General features: G+C 46.3%; 1 protein-coding gene across 5 annotated transcripts in view; it reads left to right on the top strand.

Annotated features, from left to right (window-relative positions):
- The window catches only part of AUTS2 (activator of transcription and developmental regulator AUTS2), a 1112861-nt gene that overhangs the window by 1081945 nt on the left and 12768 nt on the right, over positions 1-18148 (top strand). For 3 of the 5 annotated variants that reach the window (XM_082432283.1, XM_082432281.1, XM_082432284.1), the window contains 8 exons: positions 2181-2664; positions 3915-4168; positions 5265-5506; positions 7166-7210; positions 10273-10368; positions 12500-12571; positions 13763-13792; positions 15813-15884. In XM_082432283.1, coding sequence (XP_082288409.1) covers positions 2181-2664; positions 3915-4168; positions 5265-5506; positions 7166-7210; positions 10273-10368; positions 12500-12571; positions 13763-13792; positions 15813-15884 — 1295 coding nt within the window. The remainder of the gene's footprint in view (positions 1-2180; positions 2665-3914; positions 4169-5264; positions 5507-7165; positions 7211-10272; positions 10369-12499; positions 12572-13762; positions 13793-15812; positions 15885-18148) is intronic. The other 2 variants (XM_082432282.1, XM_082432285.1) reach the window with 2 other exon arrangements.

The following is an 18148-nucleotide window of genomic DNA, read 5'->3' as shown; positions in this document are numbered from 1 at the left end:
GATCTTCAGGGGTTTCATATGCACGTTAAAGTTTGGGAAGCGCTGGGATGGTCTCCCAGATTGTGGTCTTCCTCCAAAATTCTGTGATTCTCGGTTTCCCAAGCCAATGGTTCCCTACAAGTTTGTAGGGTTCGCTAGAGAGGTTTTGGTCTTGCCGGTGTACCTTGTTGATCGTCACGGATGGCAACACCGCCACAGTCTCAGCACCACTCCTCTGACTCTAGCTGGGTTTGGGCTGGTCCTGAGACAGTGGGACAGCAGAGGAAACATGAGCGCCAACTCTGCCTTTACAGAGCTTTGGGAAGCGAGCCCAAGCCTGTACTGTGCCTTCTTTTTTTGTGCTGTTAGGATTTCCGGGGTGTTAGTGCCTTCTGCCGCAGACCTAACTAACCAGTCTGCATTGTGTGAAGCCTGTGGTTTTCAGTGAGCTCGTATAATTGCTTGCTATGGAAAATCTTGTGACAATGATAGAAAAAATGAAAAAGAAGCAGAGCCAGCATCCCCAGAGCTGGGTGTCTGCAGATAAAGGGTCTTCCTTTGTGTTGTAGGAGTTCTTCTTGTGGCTGAAGGGGGTCTGTGTCGACATCAGGAATCTTGTAGTTCTCTCTTAGCCCTCAGGCTTTGGAAATTCATAAAATGTCAGCTTATCATAAGCAAAGATCTTCCTAGCAAGGTTCTGAAGACAGCACTTAGAGAGAAGTGTGTGTGAGTAGGATGTCAGAAGTCTAGAGTTGCTTTTCACCAGATCCATCAGATGCTTTATCTGTTCACACCTGAGCCATGTGAAGAGGGGGCTTTCTTGGCATCCTGTTCGTGTAATTGTTCCACACTGTCTGTGGGACTTGAGGACAGCCGAGTTCATATTAGCTAAAAACGTGGTTTGCTTATAAACCCACCATTTGTTTCTGCTTTTGTGCATATTACAGGTTTGATCTGTTTTACCAAAAGAACACGAAAATAATGGATTGCTTTGATGCAAATTCCAGGGAAGAGAAACTGACATGTGTATACCCAAGAGGACATCAACAGAAAGTAATAGGACCAGTGAGAATACCATGTATTTTTCATACTTGGTAACAGTGAGATTAGAAGAGAAAGTTCATGCGCAAAGTAGTTCATTTAGGAATACCTGAAACACCACCCTCATTTCAGAGAATATTGTGATCCATTCTCTTCCAGTTTCTAAGCTGTGTAATAATAAAAGGATGGATTTTTTTTTTAAGCGCAAAAATGCAGGCAAGGTAATTTTTTCCCTGCGATGTATACAAAAGTACTTACTCATAAATCGGTCCACCTCTTTGTATTTAATGCCATATTTGTCTTTCATTATTCTGTTAGAGGATTGTATGGAGTTTGACTTATGGGGTAATCAGGTTACCCCTATACTAGATGTGGCATGGATCTTTTGACCTTTGGAGGGAAGCATATCTTTTACATTCATATAGGAGCATCTGTTGTCTACATTTCATTAGTGACTGTAGAATTTGACTTACATTTCACATCTAGGCTTGGTCTCAGGTCCAGCATCTGATACCCCTTGTCCTCGCTAGGCTAAGGGCTCCTCCAGTGGTCCAGAGGGAATTCTTTAAGATCTCGAGCATGTGTAGTTGACAGTAAATTGGTCTAAATTCATGTTTGCACCTTCGATCTCAAACTCTGGGATCGTCGGTAGGAGTAGAAGCCCTCAGCAGTAGGAGGCCTGACGTTTGACCGGAAGTTTAGCCCTTGCTAAACAGAAAATTATTTCTCCAAATGTCAGGCGGGCTCCATCAGTCAGAATGGAAAGGGGGAAGGAGGCCAGGCCGATAAGAGACATCTGTGGGGCTAAATAACTTTTGCTTCGTGTGCTACTGCAAACACTTCTCCTCTGTGTAGTCAAGAAGTATATTTGTTTTAAAAGGAGAATCAACTTGTTGGCTCTTGTTTCTGAATTTTGCCGCACAAAAGGCTTTGTCAAGGTTAAGGGAAACATTCGTTTTCAGAGTCTGGTGGCTTCAGCCGCTTCCTGGAAGGCAGCCTTCTCTGGCTGGTGGGCCTTTCTCCCCCAGGGACACGGCTGCTCCCAGCGGTACAGACAGGACAGCACCGGGGACGGCCCGGTGGGCACAGATGACCCGGGCCCGGCGTCGGCTTCCACTCACGCGCCTGCCTGTGCTTTTCTCTCTGCTCCCCCCGCACAGATCCGGAGCTCGGTGTCGGCGCGCTACCCCAACACGACGGCCGCGATGCGGGGCCCATTGTCCCCAAGATTTCGGGTCTAGAGAGGAGCCAGGAGAAGAGCCAGGACTGCGGCAAAGAGCCCATCTTTGAGCCCGTGGTGCTGAAGGACCCCCGCCCTCAGGTCCCGCCGCCGCCGCCCCAGCCCCAGGCGGAGCCCCCGCCCCGAGCGCCTTCTCCGGACCCCGCCTCGGGGCCGCGCGCCGAGCCCCCGCCGCCGCCCCCCCCGCGCCCCGGCGCCCAGCCTCCGCCCGCGCCCCCGGAGGCCCCGCCGCAGCCCGCGCCGCCGCCGCCGCCGCCGCCGGCGCCCCGGCCGCCCCGGCCGCAGTCCCCGGGGCCGCTGCCGCCCCAGGCCCTCCCGCCCGCGCCGGCCCACCCCTCCGCCCAGAGCCTCCCCCAGCCGCTGTCCGCCTACAACAGCAGCAGCCTGAGCCTCAACAGCCTCAGGTGAGCCGCCTGCCCGGCTTTGGTCATCTTCTGTGGGACGGGCAGCTGGCGCTGGGAGCGGGGCGCCCGGGGACTGGGGTCTCCTGTTGGAAGCTTTAGCGCAGTGTTCTCAGCGAGGCGGGGGCGCAAGACAGGGACGGGGCCTGAGAGGCCGGTGGGACAGGTCTCTTGGGAGCAGGACGGGACGGGCTGGGCGGAGGATGGGTGGTGAGGACGTTGTCAAGAGCTAAATATCTACGGAGGCTCCTGAGAGAGTGAAGGCAGGAAGAAGAAGGTTCAAGGAAGGGAGAGCTGAGGGCTCTGTGCCCGGGAGCCCCGCCGGTTCCCCGGTCAGAGGCAGGGAACGGAAAGCCAGGGAGATGGTGGAATGTTGAGACTCTAAGAAGGAAAGCTCTTTGCCCCCCCCCCCCATCACATCTCCCTGCAACTCCAGGGATGGGAAGATGGGGACCAAGGAGTCACAGGTAGAGAAGAAACACGCCAGGTTTAGGGAGAGAGAGGTGTTCCTCCCTGGAGATCCAGGCACTCTTCCGTCTTGTCTTTGCCAGGGTACAAAGGAAAGTTTACAAAGTAGCACAAGGAAACCTGCAAAGAAAAGGGGAACAGGGACGCAGGGTACAGGGCCCAGTGTTGCCCACCCCGGCTGGTCCCGGGGGCTGTCATTCTAAGCCCCCGCGCTTGGTGACTTGGATAGTGTTTTCCTTGTGACTGTGACGGGTGACCGTGGCAGTCAAGAGCCGTGCTCTCTCCTGTCTGCAACAGGGGAAGGAAGCTGCCTTGGCAGGGGCCAGGCCCATCTTCTGCCCCCAAGGCCACGTCTGTGGCCTCCAGACCATAGGGGTGACGGGGCACCTTAGCCCCCTGGCTCCCCCTTCCTTGTGCTTCTTCACAGAAGAGGGAGCAGACAGACGGGGCGAGCCCAGCTCACCGCGCTTACTCCTTTCCACTGACGTTGCCCTATCGGAAGTGTGGCTGGTGCAGGATGGGAGGGGGCCGCTGTCTGGACATGGTGGCGGCTGGGGGCAGCAGCTCCTATTCTGCTGTGTCCGCAGTCGTGGGGGCAGTTTAGAGGAGCTGCGGTTTCAGCAGAGGCTCTGTGCGCACAGGGGAGGGTCTGGGAAGAGGAAGGAGCAAGAGAAAAGGTGTTGAATGGCTTTGGGCAGGGAGATAGGGTGTTTTTTTAAGAAAATAAATGGCTTACCTCTTTTTTTTTTCATTTCTTTCTCTTTTTTTTTTTGGTATTCCAACAGCAGTAGCAGGAGCAGCACTCCAGCGAAGACTCAGCCTGCCCCCCCTCACATCTCCCACCACCCCTCAGCCTCCCCGTTCCCCCTGTCACTGCCCAACCACAGCCCCCTGCACAGCTTCACGCCCACCCTCCAGCCCCCCGCACACTCACATCACCCCAATATGTTTGCCCCTCCCACTGCCTTGCCTCCTCCACCACCTCTGACATCAGGGAGTCTGCAGGTGCCCGGACACCCGGCCGGGAGCACTTACTCAGGTAGGATGGAGGCGCTGGCCTGGCTTCTTCGTGCTCCCACTCTCCCCTCCAGGGGGCCTCGCCTGCTTCTGTGTTGTCCCCGATGGCTCAGTGTTACCCACTCATGATTTTCTGCTTTATTGTATGCCTTCTTGTAATCTCCCTCCAGTCCTCTGCAGGCTGAGATTCAGCAAAAATATGTACCAACACCCATCCCAACCTGGCATGACAGTGTCCTGGAATCGGACACTGCCAGACTTTTCTGACCAGGTTCATCCTCTGAGCAGTAAAGCACAGATTGTATGGGCCCTGTCACCTGGGCTCCCATTAGCTTGACAGAAAAGCTCTACACATCCCATGTCTGTTTCAGGCCAGGATCTTAAGTCACATCCTTATTAGCTGACTGAGGTCTTTCTACCTTGGGTGGGAAAGAAGATGTACTTTTTGTGAGCATATGTCCCAGCTTTTTAAGGACACACCTAGTGTTGGATATTGGGTCCTTTTCTCCTCACCTGTATTAATCAGGCCAAGTGGCACAACTTTGGGTTTGTTGTGGCCATGTTTTACCACTGATACAGAGAGCCGTAAAGCAGAGGTTTATGTTGGAAGAGGGCATGAGGGCTGTGTCACGGCATGTTGCTGTGTCGACAGCTCACTTTTATTAGTCAGCCAGTCACTGCTCTTAAGCACTTAAATAGGTTCATTTCTTTAACCCTTGAAACAAATCCATAGCACAGGCAATGTTATTGTTCCCGTATAATAGATGAGGAAACTGCGACACAGATGGGTGATTTCCCACACCCGGGGTCACTCAGCTGGCAGTAAAACAGCTGAAACTTGACCTCTGGCCGTTCGGCCTAGACTCTGTCCGTGCACCCCACCGATGGACCGCCTGTCCCTGAAAGCTGAGACAGAGAACAGAGTGTGTGACTGGCCCTTACCATCCGCTGCCTGGTCGGCTATCCCTTCCCACTAAGGGCCCAGCCGCACCCCGAGAGCCCCAGCTCCCGTGCCCTGGGCCTGTAGCCCTCCGCAGTGAGCTACTTGGATGTCCTGTTCTGAAGGAAATTACCGTCCCAAGAAAAGGTGTCACCCTGTCCCTGTTCTTCTCTTCCAGAGCAAGACATCTTGCGACAGGAACTGAACACACGTTTTTTGGCCTCCCAGAGCGCTGACCGCGGGGCCTCCCTGGGCCCCCCACCCTACCTGCGGACCGAGTTCCACCAGCACCAGCACCAGCACCAGCACACGCACCAGCACACGCACCAGCACACGTTCACGCCCTTCCCCCACGCCCTGCCGCCCACCGCCATCATGCCGACGCCAGCACCGCCCATGGTGCGTACCCCAGGCAGAAATGTGAGGATAAGTAGAGCGCGACTCTCTTTTTATGCAGCAGGGTGGGGTTGGACCAGGCCGTCCGGGCACAGGCGATTGGCTGGGGAGCAACAGCTGTTTGGGGGGGACTCCCTTGACCTTGCTCAACTCTGCTGGAGAGAAGGGGATGTGCCCTGCTCCAGGCAGCACTGACCCAGGACCTAAAGTAGGAACTCTTTTCTAGACGGTTATTTCTAGCACTGTGGGTGGAATTTATTCTAGATGCCCTCAAAACGGTCACATCCAGTGTCGGTAGTTAACTTCTTAAGGGTGATTTTGTTTTCTTGAGCATCTTGGGGAGTTGCCACCAGATATAAACATGTATCTGTCAGTGTTCGGCGCTAGCAAATAAATGCTCACGGAATCCCGGGAAATCCAGAAGGGCTGAGGAGGGAGAGAGTCATCAGGAGACTTGGATGGCCCTGGGTACCCCTCCCCCAATACCCGCTCTTTCAGAAGGTTTTCTAAACCGGCTTTGATGGAGGTGTTGTATTTCCCGTATTTCATAAGACAACGCCCCCAGTCTGCTATTGTGCTCTGCCAGCAAGTGGTCAGGGATCGATGAGCCCTGCAGGGTCCGAACTCAGCCTTGTGGTAAGAGGGACCACTGGCAGTGACACGATCTTGGCCTTGCCTGGGGACTAGTGCATGCCCGGAGGACCAGTTAGGGTTGTTTTTTAACTTAGGGGCTGTAAGGAATAGTACGATACTAACTATTCTGAGATAGATGCCTATCCATAACAGTGACTATTAGAGTGTTTTACTTATTTAACTTTTAATGTTTCAGGAAATACTTGATTTTAAGGCAATTAATATAGGCATTGTGAGGATAGATTTGAATTCCGTGATTCACCAAACTTTGCATCCTCTCCTCCCTCCCTCTCCCCCATTTTGTTCAACTTAATTTTTTAAATATATATCTCAAAGTTTATTTTATAAATTTTATTTAGGAGAATATTAGAGGTAAGGCCTTGGGACCAAAAATTTTTTCCTGTGATAAATCCTATATCTATTTTCTGGATGAACTGTACTTCTCAACAGTTATTTAGGGAAGGAGTTTATACCAGTCTGAGTGAGCTGTTTCACAAAATAAGTTAAGTCTAACTGAGGGGAGTTACAGCCCAGGATGATGACATTACTTAGAAGAAATAATGGTATTTTCTCTCTTCTGCTCAAAAGAAAGGTTCTAAGACCTAGCCCAAATTGCCTTGTATTTGGGGGTAATACATTTCAGAAAACAGCTGAATGTACAGTTCTGCCAAAGTGAAGATGAAAACGGAGGGAATTCTCTGGATAAATCAGATCCAATGCTCACTTCCCTCTTGATTTATCTGAACAATCGCCTCTTCTCTCCAGTTCAGATGTTTGGTGCGCGCCAATCTCTAAATATAGCCTAGAAAGAAAGCCGCTCTCTTGTGGCCACAACCTAAATGCACTGAATGGGTTTTCACTTTGATTTTGCGTTCCTGTTGATTTCTTGTCAGAGTGACTCGAGCTCAGAATGGTTTCATACACAGTGAGGTTACAGAGGCTGATGACAGCCTAACGGCAGAGAAGCTTGCTTCGGGCTACCTCCACTGAAGCAGTGAACAGAAATGTAGATTCTTTAAGTAACTAGCTTTTGCTTTGATCCCTTTACAGTTTGACAAATACCCAACAAAAGTTGACCCATTCTACCGGCACAGTGTGAGTCTTGTTACCATGCTACCCATTTAATGTAACTGCTTTTCCATTTTTGTGCTCTCACCACAGATCAGTAAATGACTAGCAGTCTTCCTTAATCATCTTTGCAAGAATTTCCCATTGCTCCTCGTCACTTTGGATGCTTGCTTTTGTGACGTTTGCTTTTGGTAAAGATGCAGTATCATCTTCTGAATCAAAAGGTCATAAGCACTCCTAACACTTTCAAGCGAAGGTGGACTTCACTGGCAGCCAGGCCTCTGTCCTGCAAAGTGGGGCGCCCGCAGTTAAACCCTTAGAGTTTCAGGAGAGTCTGAAATCACAGATTTCAGTCTTCGGTCGAAATGTCCTTAACACGGAATTCCTGGAATTCATCTTCAATTATTTCCTCCAAAGAAAGTACCTTATCTTTTTGACTCATGACTTCAAAAAGCAAATTTTCATTTCTTCTAGACTGACTGTTGATCCCTCTTACACACAGCTGGTATTGTTCTCCTGAGCTCGTTACAACTGCGACTAAAAATATCATTTAAATAAAAGAAGATCTTAAAAGTTGAAATGCACGATTTTTTTTCTCTTGAAACTCACTCTTCTTTATTTAAAAAAAAAAACAAAACTTTTTTTTTTAATTGTTTCATGCAATTTTAAGAGTATGTTCTGGAACTTCAATTGGCAACAACCTAAGTTATATGTTCAGTTAATTACAAGACGTGGGCTTCTTTTATAACAAAAACCTTGAATATCTTACCATGATATTTTGATTATGGAGTGTATACTGCATCATTTTTACCTGAAATTTTGCAAGTTTTCTTTGCTCAATGGTTTATTTATGTTTTTTAAATGAAACCAGAAAGAAGGAAGTTTAATAACTGCTTGTAGCCATGTTGATTCACCGTATTAAACTATTCTTGCTTTGATTTTTGGGTAGTGTTACCTTACTGTTCAAATAGAAGTGCTACTTAATAGGTCAGCCGAGCCTGTGAATTCATTCATGCTTTGAACTAGATAATTAGACACTGTGTTAGTCCTAAGCTGAGAAGTTAGCTGAGAAGTCAGGACTAGACAGTATTAGAAATCAATTAAGAATTACTTACAGAGAGACATTCAGAAATGTCCTGAGGAGAGCCTCTTCAGAAAGGGATGAGGAAGGTGTATCTGAGCACCTGGGCCCCCAAGTTGTTCGGCACTGTTCTGCTCAGAACTGTGACACAAAAGCATTTTTCAAATGGACATGCAAAATGCAGTAGAGCTGTGGGTTTTCTCTTTGCATGGGTTTCATGAATGGTACCACCCTTAATAATCACCAGATTTCTGCCATTTGTCTATACTTGCTAAGTTAAATTAAGGACCAGCTAACAAAATCATTCTCAGAGAAAGTTTAGCTGCTCTACTGGCAGCTCAGTTTACTTCCTAGGACCTCATGCAGTGTCTTTTCGTATACATATTCCACAGAGGATCCTAGATTTAAGATGGAGAATAAGTCTGCAAGCCTGAATTTTTGGAAGGTTCATGTTTTTATTACTTAGGTAATTCAGATTTTTAGTCAAGAGGTGGAATAGTCAGCTATATTCGAAGAGGGTCAGTAATGGACTAGAGCAAAAGGAAAATGGTGAGAACACCCAATTTTTTCATTGAAAACATTAAAGGAAAAAATACCCACCTGGAGGCAGAGTAATAGGAATTTGAGTGCATTTTAGTGTGATGTATTTAATTACTCTGCTTCATTCAGTGTACTGGGGGAGAGTTATTTCATATTATTAGTTATAGTGGATAATATATAAAGTACTTAGTCTCCCCTGCTTTGGGGATTGGGATGTTATAAGGGGAATTAAGACACAATGCACTCAAGTATCTAAAACACAATTTTAGATTTAAAAGTAGTTTAAATGAGGGCACTTGGTTTGCAGTCACTGTTTAAGTGGATTTAGTTCAATATCAATTAGTCTGAAAAACTTTGCTGCATCACTGAAGGGAGCAAAATGAAATAAAGACCAACGGAAAAAGTACGTGCTCTGAAAACAGGATTGTGAAATGTGGATTTCAGCCATTACCTAGAAATAGCTCACATAAATGCATTATTAGGAAAAGCTTGAATTATTATTGTATTTTTGACATATTGTGCAACCATAATGGTGGGACGTTACTAAAACATCTGTATGGTGGTTTTTTCAAAGTAAATGGAACCAGAGTGATAAAAATCTCAGAAACTGTAAATTTTTAGGAGGAAAAGATGTGTCTGCATTGTCTTCAGTTCTGCTGTATATTTCTCTCCTCCTTTGTGTCCTCTGTAAACTATTAATTCAAGAAAATTCGTATTTTTAATTCAGAATCATTCTTCTCCCTCCCCACTGAGTGGTCAGACTGACATGTCAAGGGATTGGCTTGAATAGCCTTCAGTGAGCTTATCCATCTTATAGAAAAATGGGTGGCTCTGTGGAAAGTATACTCTGAGTCATTTTATTTTCCCCTTCCACAAATATCTGTCATCATTTTAGACAATTAAGTTGTCCTCTGGAACTGCCACTTACCAGAACAACCTAATGAAGCAAGGATTGTGAATATTTTCTCATTTCCTCAAAACTTATTAAAAATCTAAAAGTACTAATTGAGTTTTAATGGTTTAAAATCCTGGAATCCATAAAGACTTGCTTCTTTTTTCTTCCTTTTTTTTTTTTTTTCTTTTTCTTTTTCTAATTAACTTGTAATTTTCTGGGCATCTTGTTTGGCTCAGCACCCCCTCCTGTTTTTGATATGCATTAAAATCTCCAACCATTTAGGACTTCTATCCGACTTAACAATTAATAATTAGAAAAGCTCCCTTTCTAATGATGTCCTCATCTGGGACATCATTTGTTGGCTGATTGATTCTGAACTACTTTTAACTTTTTAGGTTAAGTATTCATGGCACATCCGTGTGATCATTTCATTGTGGCTTCTTGACTAATCGCATCAAACTGAGATTACTTGGCTTGCTAATGTTGATGTCTTTCTATGGGAAGGGAATTGGAACATATCATTTGCCTCCTACTAAAATCTTGTCTTCCCCCCTTCTCCATCTTTGGCCACAGCTCTTCCATTCTTATCCTCCTGCTGTATCGGGCATCCCCCCTATGATTCCGCCCACTGGCCCTTTTGGTTCACTGCAAGGAGCATTTCAGCCGAAGGTAAGAAACTACATCGAAAACACACCCGCGTACTTGTAAGTGGAGCCTGGGGCTAGGCAGGTAGCTTCCCATCCTCTTACCTGCCAGGGACTCATTTTTCCATCCAAATTGACCATCAGGATTAGAGTGTGAATATTTTCTCCTAGTCCATTTAGGTTTAAAACTCAGCCAGAATTTAATTTTTAACCTGTGCTACCCATGTCGTCTCAGTTGAACTAGGATTTCTTCTGCTCTATAAAATATACAGAATATATATATATATTTCCCACGCCCCCCCCCCCCCAACCAAGATTGTGGACATAAGCTTCTGGTCAGGAATTGTATGAAATGTCAGATAAGCCTCCCACCCCGCTGTCAGGGTCACACTTCCCAAGGTCAAGACTACCATCCTCGTGTGAGATGAAGTAGCCTTTCACCCTTTATGATAACTGAATTCTTTTCTACCTAGCCAGAGATAAGCTCCTCCACTTGGGCTAGAGTTACCTCCGAGGGCCAAAATTAAGGCGTTAACTCTCAGAACACTCTACCTTTTTGTGACTTTACATCTACCACAGCCGATACTTGATTCTCGTGCCAAAAAAGCGAAATGTATTTCTCATGTTAGCAACCATTCTCAGATTGTAAAGTAGGAAATTTCGCTGTGTGATTTTGGTTTTCTTTTATTTCCGTCTCATTTCAAAGCTAAAACACAAATTTTGGGCCAGAGTCTCCCAGGATGAGCACATAATATACTAACAAAGGCATGCTGCCCTGAAATTAGAAAAGAGGAAAAAATTAAAAAGCATTAGGGGGTGGGATGGCTGCACCTTAGAAATCACAGGAACCTGCATGGAATCGCAGCTCCTGTGCCCAGTTAGACCTCCTCAGGGCTTGAGGATGGCCAGTCTCAACACCTCCTATCTGGGGATAAAATGATGGTGGTTTTTAAACTCCTTCCGCCGTCACTCTTTACTACCCTCTCAGACCCTGGTCTGTCCCCTCTAGGTTGCAGGAAATCTCTGGTGCATCCCCAACCAGCCGGGTAGGTCACTTAATAAATTAGACTATTTCCCTCACTCACAATTATCCAATCACACAGAAAACTACATCTGGGCGAGAAAGCGTCTCTCCTGGTGTTGAAATAGGCCTTTCCAGGCCATCTTACTGATTGAATATGTAGATTGCAGTTCATTAGTGGAGTTCTTCATATGTATGCAAATCAGGCTGTTAACAACTCCAGCTTAATTGTTAGTTGTACAGCAGCTGATTGCTTTTCTTTCTTCCATTCCACACCCCCCCCCCCCCCCCGCCCCCTTCTCCTTGTAGGCGAGCTTGGTGCCTAAACTCTTTTTTCCACACGAGTCAACTTCCTGGTGTGAAGGGATTCATAGAAGTTGTGGTTTCTTAAATCAAATACCTGGTGAAAAATATTCTAAATCCTCTACCCACTAGAAAGTAGTGCCTTGGGCCTCCAGTGGGCTTTTTGTTGTTGTTGTTAATTTAAAGGACAAAAGCCTACAGATAAGGTTGTTATTATTAATGATATTTAAGAATGGTGTTGGGAATGGGAAAGATGGCGCAGAATTACTTTAGAAATCACTTAACAGTAGGTCTGTGTGGTCCCCAAATTAGGTTCTCTTGTCCCATTCCCACCACTGCTAATGAGTAATTACTGAGTGTAATTCCTTGTTACCGTCTGCCAGTTAAAATTGAGAGTTGGCTTAATGTCTGTAAAACACGTTCAGTTATTCTGATGAGAAGCACCTGATACAGCAGATTATAATGATGTTCACTTAAGCATTTCTTGGAAGGTTTGGTGATAAAGCAAAACCCACAATGACAGGGCTATCAGGAACTCGGAAGAAGATGGATTTCAGGGGCGGGCTTGTATGTATGTCTCGCCTCTCTGCCTGGAGGTGCCATTGCTGGAGAGGGCAGGCTCTGGTCAGGGTCCCCTGGCGAAATAGGGAGCGGAGTCTTCACAAAGAGCATATGTGGTCACGGAGGAAAATGGATCCGTTAACTCTTGTATTCCAGAAAGAAACAAACAAAAAAGGGACATTTGAACTCTGTCATTTAGAACGAAAGGAAGACCTTGCTTTCGTGTCCCATGGTTATATGCTTCCTAAGCTGTGGTCTAATTAATTTGTAGACGTCCAACCCAATCGATGTTGCTGCCCGACCTGGGACGGTCCCACACACTCTCCTCCAGAAGGACCCGAGGGTAAGTGCAAGGTCAGGCTGGGTCTCAGGTAACACAGCAGATGCGTCTCCCCAGGACAGCCAGCCCGGGGCTCACACCTTCCCCAGCCCAGCCGAACAGCTGCTGCCTTAGCTCTTCCTTCTAGTTTGTGGAAGATTCTAGTTACTCTTAGAAAACAGAATCTCCCTTGCGGCCATGTGACACCAGGGCAATGACTTACCACGAGAGAGAGGGAGAGCTTATGGTCTAAGCCCAGGAGTCCGACACTCTGAGCTTGCGTAGTTTCCACTCAACCAGCCTCCTCTGTCTCCATCTCCTAAAATTTCTCTCACATGCAAAAGAAACGGCTGTAAAATGTTTTGAATGGAAAGGCGCTACGCGCTTTTCTTCCTGGAGCTCATTGTAGCACACAGCTCTTCCGGCCACTCTACTTGTAATGTGGTATGGACCCTTTTGTGCTCTGGAGCTAAATAAAATATCCATTATACTTCGGTTGTGTTATTTATTCATAACGCAGACCAACTCTCAAAAAGAATTTGAAGTTACACAGTAGATATAACCTTGTCTCATTGATTGTTATTCATCTTCATAGTAAATGGGGGAAAAAATGATTACTTTTTCCCTGGATAAGGGCAATCGGAAATTGATAACCAGAATTAGGTAGATGTGTAAAATGACTCAACTGTGTAAGTATTTGTATGATGTTTAGTGAACTTCTTTAAAACGTCTTATACCTCTAAGTGATGTACAGTCATCAGATTAAGGATAATTATTAAAGATAGCCTATTTCTACTGTATGTCTGGAAAGGACACTTCTCCTTAATTATCATTAGTATCCAGTCTTTCAAGTCCATGGTCTGAAGGCCTTCTCCCTTAGACCCATGCGGTGAGGTTTGGAAGGGCTGCTCAAGACAGTGAAACTCCTCAGATGTGTAATGGGAGCAAATCGTGTTGCCAGAGGGCAAATCACTATTGATTAAACTTGTCCGGGGGCTTGTCAGCGTAGATGTACCAAGGCTTGTGAGGTGGGGGAGGGGCGCTTGGCACTTTTGATAGTGTGAAAATGGGTTAATTATTCTCTAAAAGGGCTTCATTTAAAAGTAAAATTCTAACATTTTAATTTCCCCTCCTAATGAAGCACTACAAATTTGTTAATTAGAGCAATTGTTTGAGTGACAGGCATGTAACCAAGTTGTCATTTTCTCTTCACAGTTGACAGATCCTTTCAGACCTATGTTAAGGGTAAGCAAGCTTCTTCTAGAACTGTTTTGCAACCCCTCTTTGACTCCCGGAGGGTTAAAAATACAATTAACAAGGAAACAAGCCACAGAAACACTGGAGTAAAATGTTGGAACGACAGTGGTCGGGTTTTTCAGAGAGTGTGATTGAAAATGGCCTAAATGGTTCTGCTTTGGGCATTGGAGGACGCCAGGCCATGGAGATAAAGCGAACAGATAAAATTCAACTGAGTCAGATTCTCTTAGTTCTGGCAAAAGGTTTGACTTGTGGAAAACTGAAGGGAAAGACTTAAGCTATAGGCTGAAATTAGGATTCCACTGAGTTCTACCGTTTCTCTTGCACCTAGAAAATATGTATCCGGGTCTATTTATTTTGGCTGGTGGCTGCCTCTTTCTGCACTAAGTGAGGTTGACTTGTCACAGCCATGCGACCTTTTTCTCTGGTGCAGAAAAGGGCTACTAGAAGGGGCTTCCCTGGTGGCGCAGTGGTTGAGAATCCGCCTGCCAATGCAGGGGACACGGGTTCGAGCCCTGGTCCGGGAAGATCCCATATGCCGCGGAGCAACTAAGCCCGTGCGCCACAGCTACTGAGCCTGCGCTCTAGAGACTGCGAGCCACAACTACTGAGCCCACGTGCCACAACTACTTACTGAAGCCTGTGCACCGCAACGAAGAGTAGCCCCCGCTCACCACAACTAGAGAGAAGCCCGTGCGCAGCAACGAAGACCCAATGCAGTCAAAAATAAGTAAATTTATATTAAAAAAAAAAAGGAAAAGAAAAAGAGCTACTAGAAGTATTGGTTTGTCTTGAGAGGTCTGGAGCGTGGCCAGCAAGTGTCCTCTGAATAAATGCTGACTTCTTTGGTGTATATGGGGAGCGGGGGGCGGGGATGATGGATGGTTGGATGGATAGTAGATTTCTCTACTTAACCCCTTTCTGGTGCATATAATCAGATAATTCAGTTTCTCCAAAGGGGGAAAAAGGAGGATGGTGTCATCACTTAGGCGATTTCAAACGACCCATAATTTTCATTACAAGAGAACTGAACCCAAACTTGGATTTAAGTATGTATTTCAGAAGCAGCTCCTTAATATAGAACCCGGAAGTGTCTGTCCTTTGCCGGTGTAGGAATGGGGCAGTGTTTCTTCTCATCTATCCTGTTATTGTTGAGCTCATGTTTGGAGCTTACGGGTGGATTATGTAGCAGGAACACAAGTGAAGTGGCACGAGGTGGTCCCTTCCCCCCAGGTAGTGAGACAGAGCTCACAGCTACTCCGCAGCTTAGAAAGCAAAGACGTGAACTAGTTTGAGAGACGGGTTGATGCCCTCCCAGAGGGTAGGGCAGGCACTCCTTCTGTAGAGGCCTAGAGAGGAGAAAAGAGTGATTCTCTTCTCTGTTTCTTTTTTCACTTAGAAATGAACAATGCCGCCCAACACGAATGGGCAGTTGACTCTTAGTGAAGCACTTGTGGGAACTGGGCTTCAATAAAAATGTGGTGGATTTCTTTGTTCCACTTTGGGGGTTTAAAAAAACCCCAGTGTTGGGGGAGGCGACACAGGTTCTGTCCCCTCTCTTGCTTTCGAACTGGTTCACGGACATGCACTAATTAGTTCTTCTGAACAGCCAATTTGCATTATAGCCTGGCCATGCTTGTTCAGTAGGGCGTCACTCCACCAGGCCTGCCAGCTGGCGCCAGAAAAGAGAGAGAGAGGGGGCACAAAGTGGGATTCAGGCTTTGCCACGTTATCCTTGGTAACCAGGGAGGTCCTCCTCGGGGCTGGTTTTCAGAGGAGTAGCTGCCAGCTCGGGCTCCTGTGGCAGGGGAGGTACAGCCCACTGGGGCTCTCTCCGGCCCGGGCACTAGACTGCTGCTGAGAGAAGGCACTTGGAGGGGACAAAAGCATCTTGTTTGTTTCGTGGAAAAAGCCTCTGCAGCCAAAATCTGCTGAAAGCTTCGGGGAAATTGAAGGGGGTTTTCTCTGGAAGTCTTCCTTCTGACCATGTTGCTCTTTCTTGTTCCAGAAACCAGGGAAGTGGTGTGCTATGCATGTTCATATTGCCTGGCAGATCTACCACCACCAACAGAAAGTCAAGGTCAGTCTTGCCTTCCTAGTCTTGGGGAGGGGTGCCCACCCTGCGGGCGTGTGATCTCCCGATTGAGGAAGCATTGAAACATTCTAAAGTCCCACAGGCAGGCAGGCAGGCAGGCAGGATCAGGTCTCTCTTGGAAAAGCTATTTGGCAATCTTGCTATTAATTAGGGAGATCACCAGCAAATAGCAAAACAGAAGCAAACTGATAACATCCTGATGGTTTTTTGTTTTCTTTTTAATGATTTTGTCATCTTATTGATCCAAAGGGCCTCTATAGATTAAATCCTAAAATAAAGGTTTGGGGAATCTAATTATAGTGACAAGTATTAGTATGGAAAATACTTAGTATCTAGGAAGAGCTGTACATGAAAAGTTTTCTTTCTGTAAGAATTGGTACATTCTTTTTTTTCCCCAAGCATTTAGAAAAAAAATTTTTTTCCTCTTCCATTACGGTTTATTACGGGATATTGAATATAGTTCCCTGTGCTATACAATAGGACCTTGTTATTCTTTTCATTTTATGGCTTTGGAAAAAATCGTTTATGCCCAATATGTTACTGATTTAGGCCTATATGATGATTCCATTAGCAGTTCATATTATTAAAAATTCCTCTTCTAGAAGTGGTATTTGGTTTACAATGACCTATCCCCACTCTCCTTCGTCCTCCTGATGACCAGTGCCAGAGGTCAGACTTCAGTCAGTGCCTGTCAGAACCACCGTCTGGCTGGTTACCTTACCTATCCTTGGGAGATTTTTCTTTTTTGTCTGTACTTTCATCATATAGATGAATTCATTCCATGCATTACCAGGGCTTTATGATGAAATAGAAAACAGATGAAGAACATCTGCAGATGACCAGATATGACATCACTGGTCAACTTAGGGAACCAAAGTAACTGACAAGTCCAGATTTTACAGCCTGAGTAACTATACCAATCAAGTAATTCCAATAAACTTCCATTGGAATCCATATTTTCATGGACAAGCTTTTGGTCCTAACAGCATTCGGGGGCCATCATCAGAATAAAAAAAGGAGGAGGGAGAGCTAGTCATCCCAGAATTTTTTTTTTTAAAGGTTAAACAATTTTTTAAAAACCTACCTAGTTCGAAATTAAAAAGCCACCCTCAGTGAATGAGGTCACTAAGATATCTTGCTTAGGTACCAAATACCTGCTCTTTCTCAGAATCTCCCGTCAGTGAGTTTTGCTCACCTTGACATTAGTGTTAGGCGAGGTTTTATTAGAAACCTCTTAGTTTAGCTTCATTAGAAAACGCATGTGCTTTGAAGAGCTAACTAGATTTTGATAGTTAGTTCAGTTCACTTTTGTTCTGGATGATGTGGTTAGCGGAACGGTGGGTAAAACACATCCTCCTGGTAACTCGTTTGGTTAAAAGCGATGAAGGATGGCATAGGAGCCACTTCAGCATCTTCCTTTCCACAAGCGTGTCCCCAGTGACTCAGAGGTTCATTATCCCAATTCAATTAGGAAGACCTCTTGCACAGGAGATAGCTGTTCATCTTCCCTTTCCGGCAAATTCTTTGTAATCCCCAAGCTCCATTTTGCTTCACGGACCTAAGTTGTGGTTAATGGAACTGTGCTGTGTACCGTGCAGTATTAGCACTAAATAATTTGGCAACCAAATTAAAGGAGGCACTCAGAAGATTTTTACAGATTCATAGTGGATTAGCAGCTTTGTTTGGGGGGTTGGCTATTACTTGATAGTGGGACTTTCATGAGAGAATTCCCCGTAGATTTGAGCAGAAATTGCATGGTCCCCTTTCTCTGTAATGTTCATTTACTCGTTCTTTTAGCCACTCACCAGATACTTCCTGGGAGAGCTCCCTGCTCGCAGGTTCTTACCGCTGCAGGCTCAGGGCATGCCTCTGTCCCGGCGTCTAGTTGCTCAGAGTTCAGTAGTGAGGATCGGTGTGTGTGGAAAAAATGGTGAACGTGTGGTCTGCTTCCGGGGTGTTGCTGCCAGCTTGAGGGTTTCGGGTGGGTTTCATCTTACCTGGGAAGGATGGGTGAGTGGGATTGCAGGATGGTGTAGGGTTCAGCGCTAGGGGATGGCGAACCCCTCTTGTCTCTGACTCTCGCACAAGTTAGATCAGATGTCTCCTTGTTGACGTCACTGTGTGACCGGACAAGGATTTACGCATGGCAGAACATGAGGGAGTTTGAGGCGGGGAGTGGGGCCGAACGGACAGAGAACATCCGACGAGCCTAAGAGATGGGAAAGGCGAGGTCGGAAACCGAGGAAGGG

The sequence above is a fragment of the Balaenoptera physalus genome (genome assembly GCF_965194825.1).
Source record: "Balaenoptera physalus genome assembly, chromosome: 16".
Classification (NCBI taxonomy): Eukaryota; Metazoa; Chordata; class Mammalia; order Artiodactyla; family Balaenopteridae; genus Balaenoptera; species Balaenoptera physalus.
This window is presented reverse-complemented; position numbering and strand designations above follow the sequence as displayed.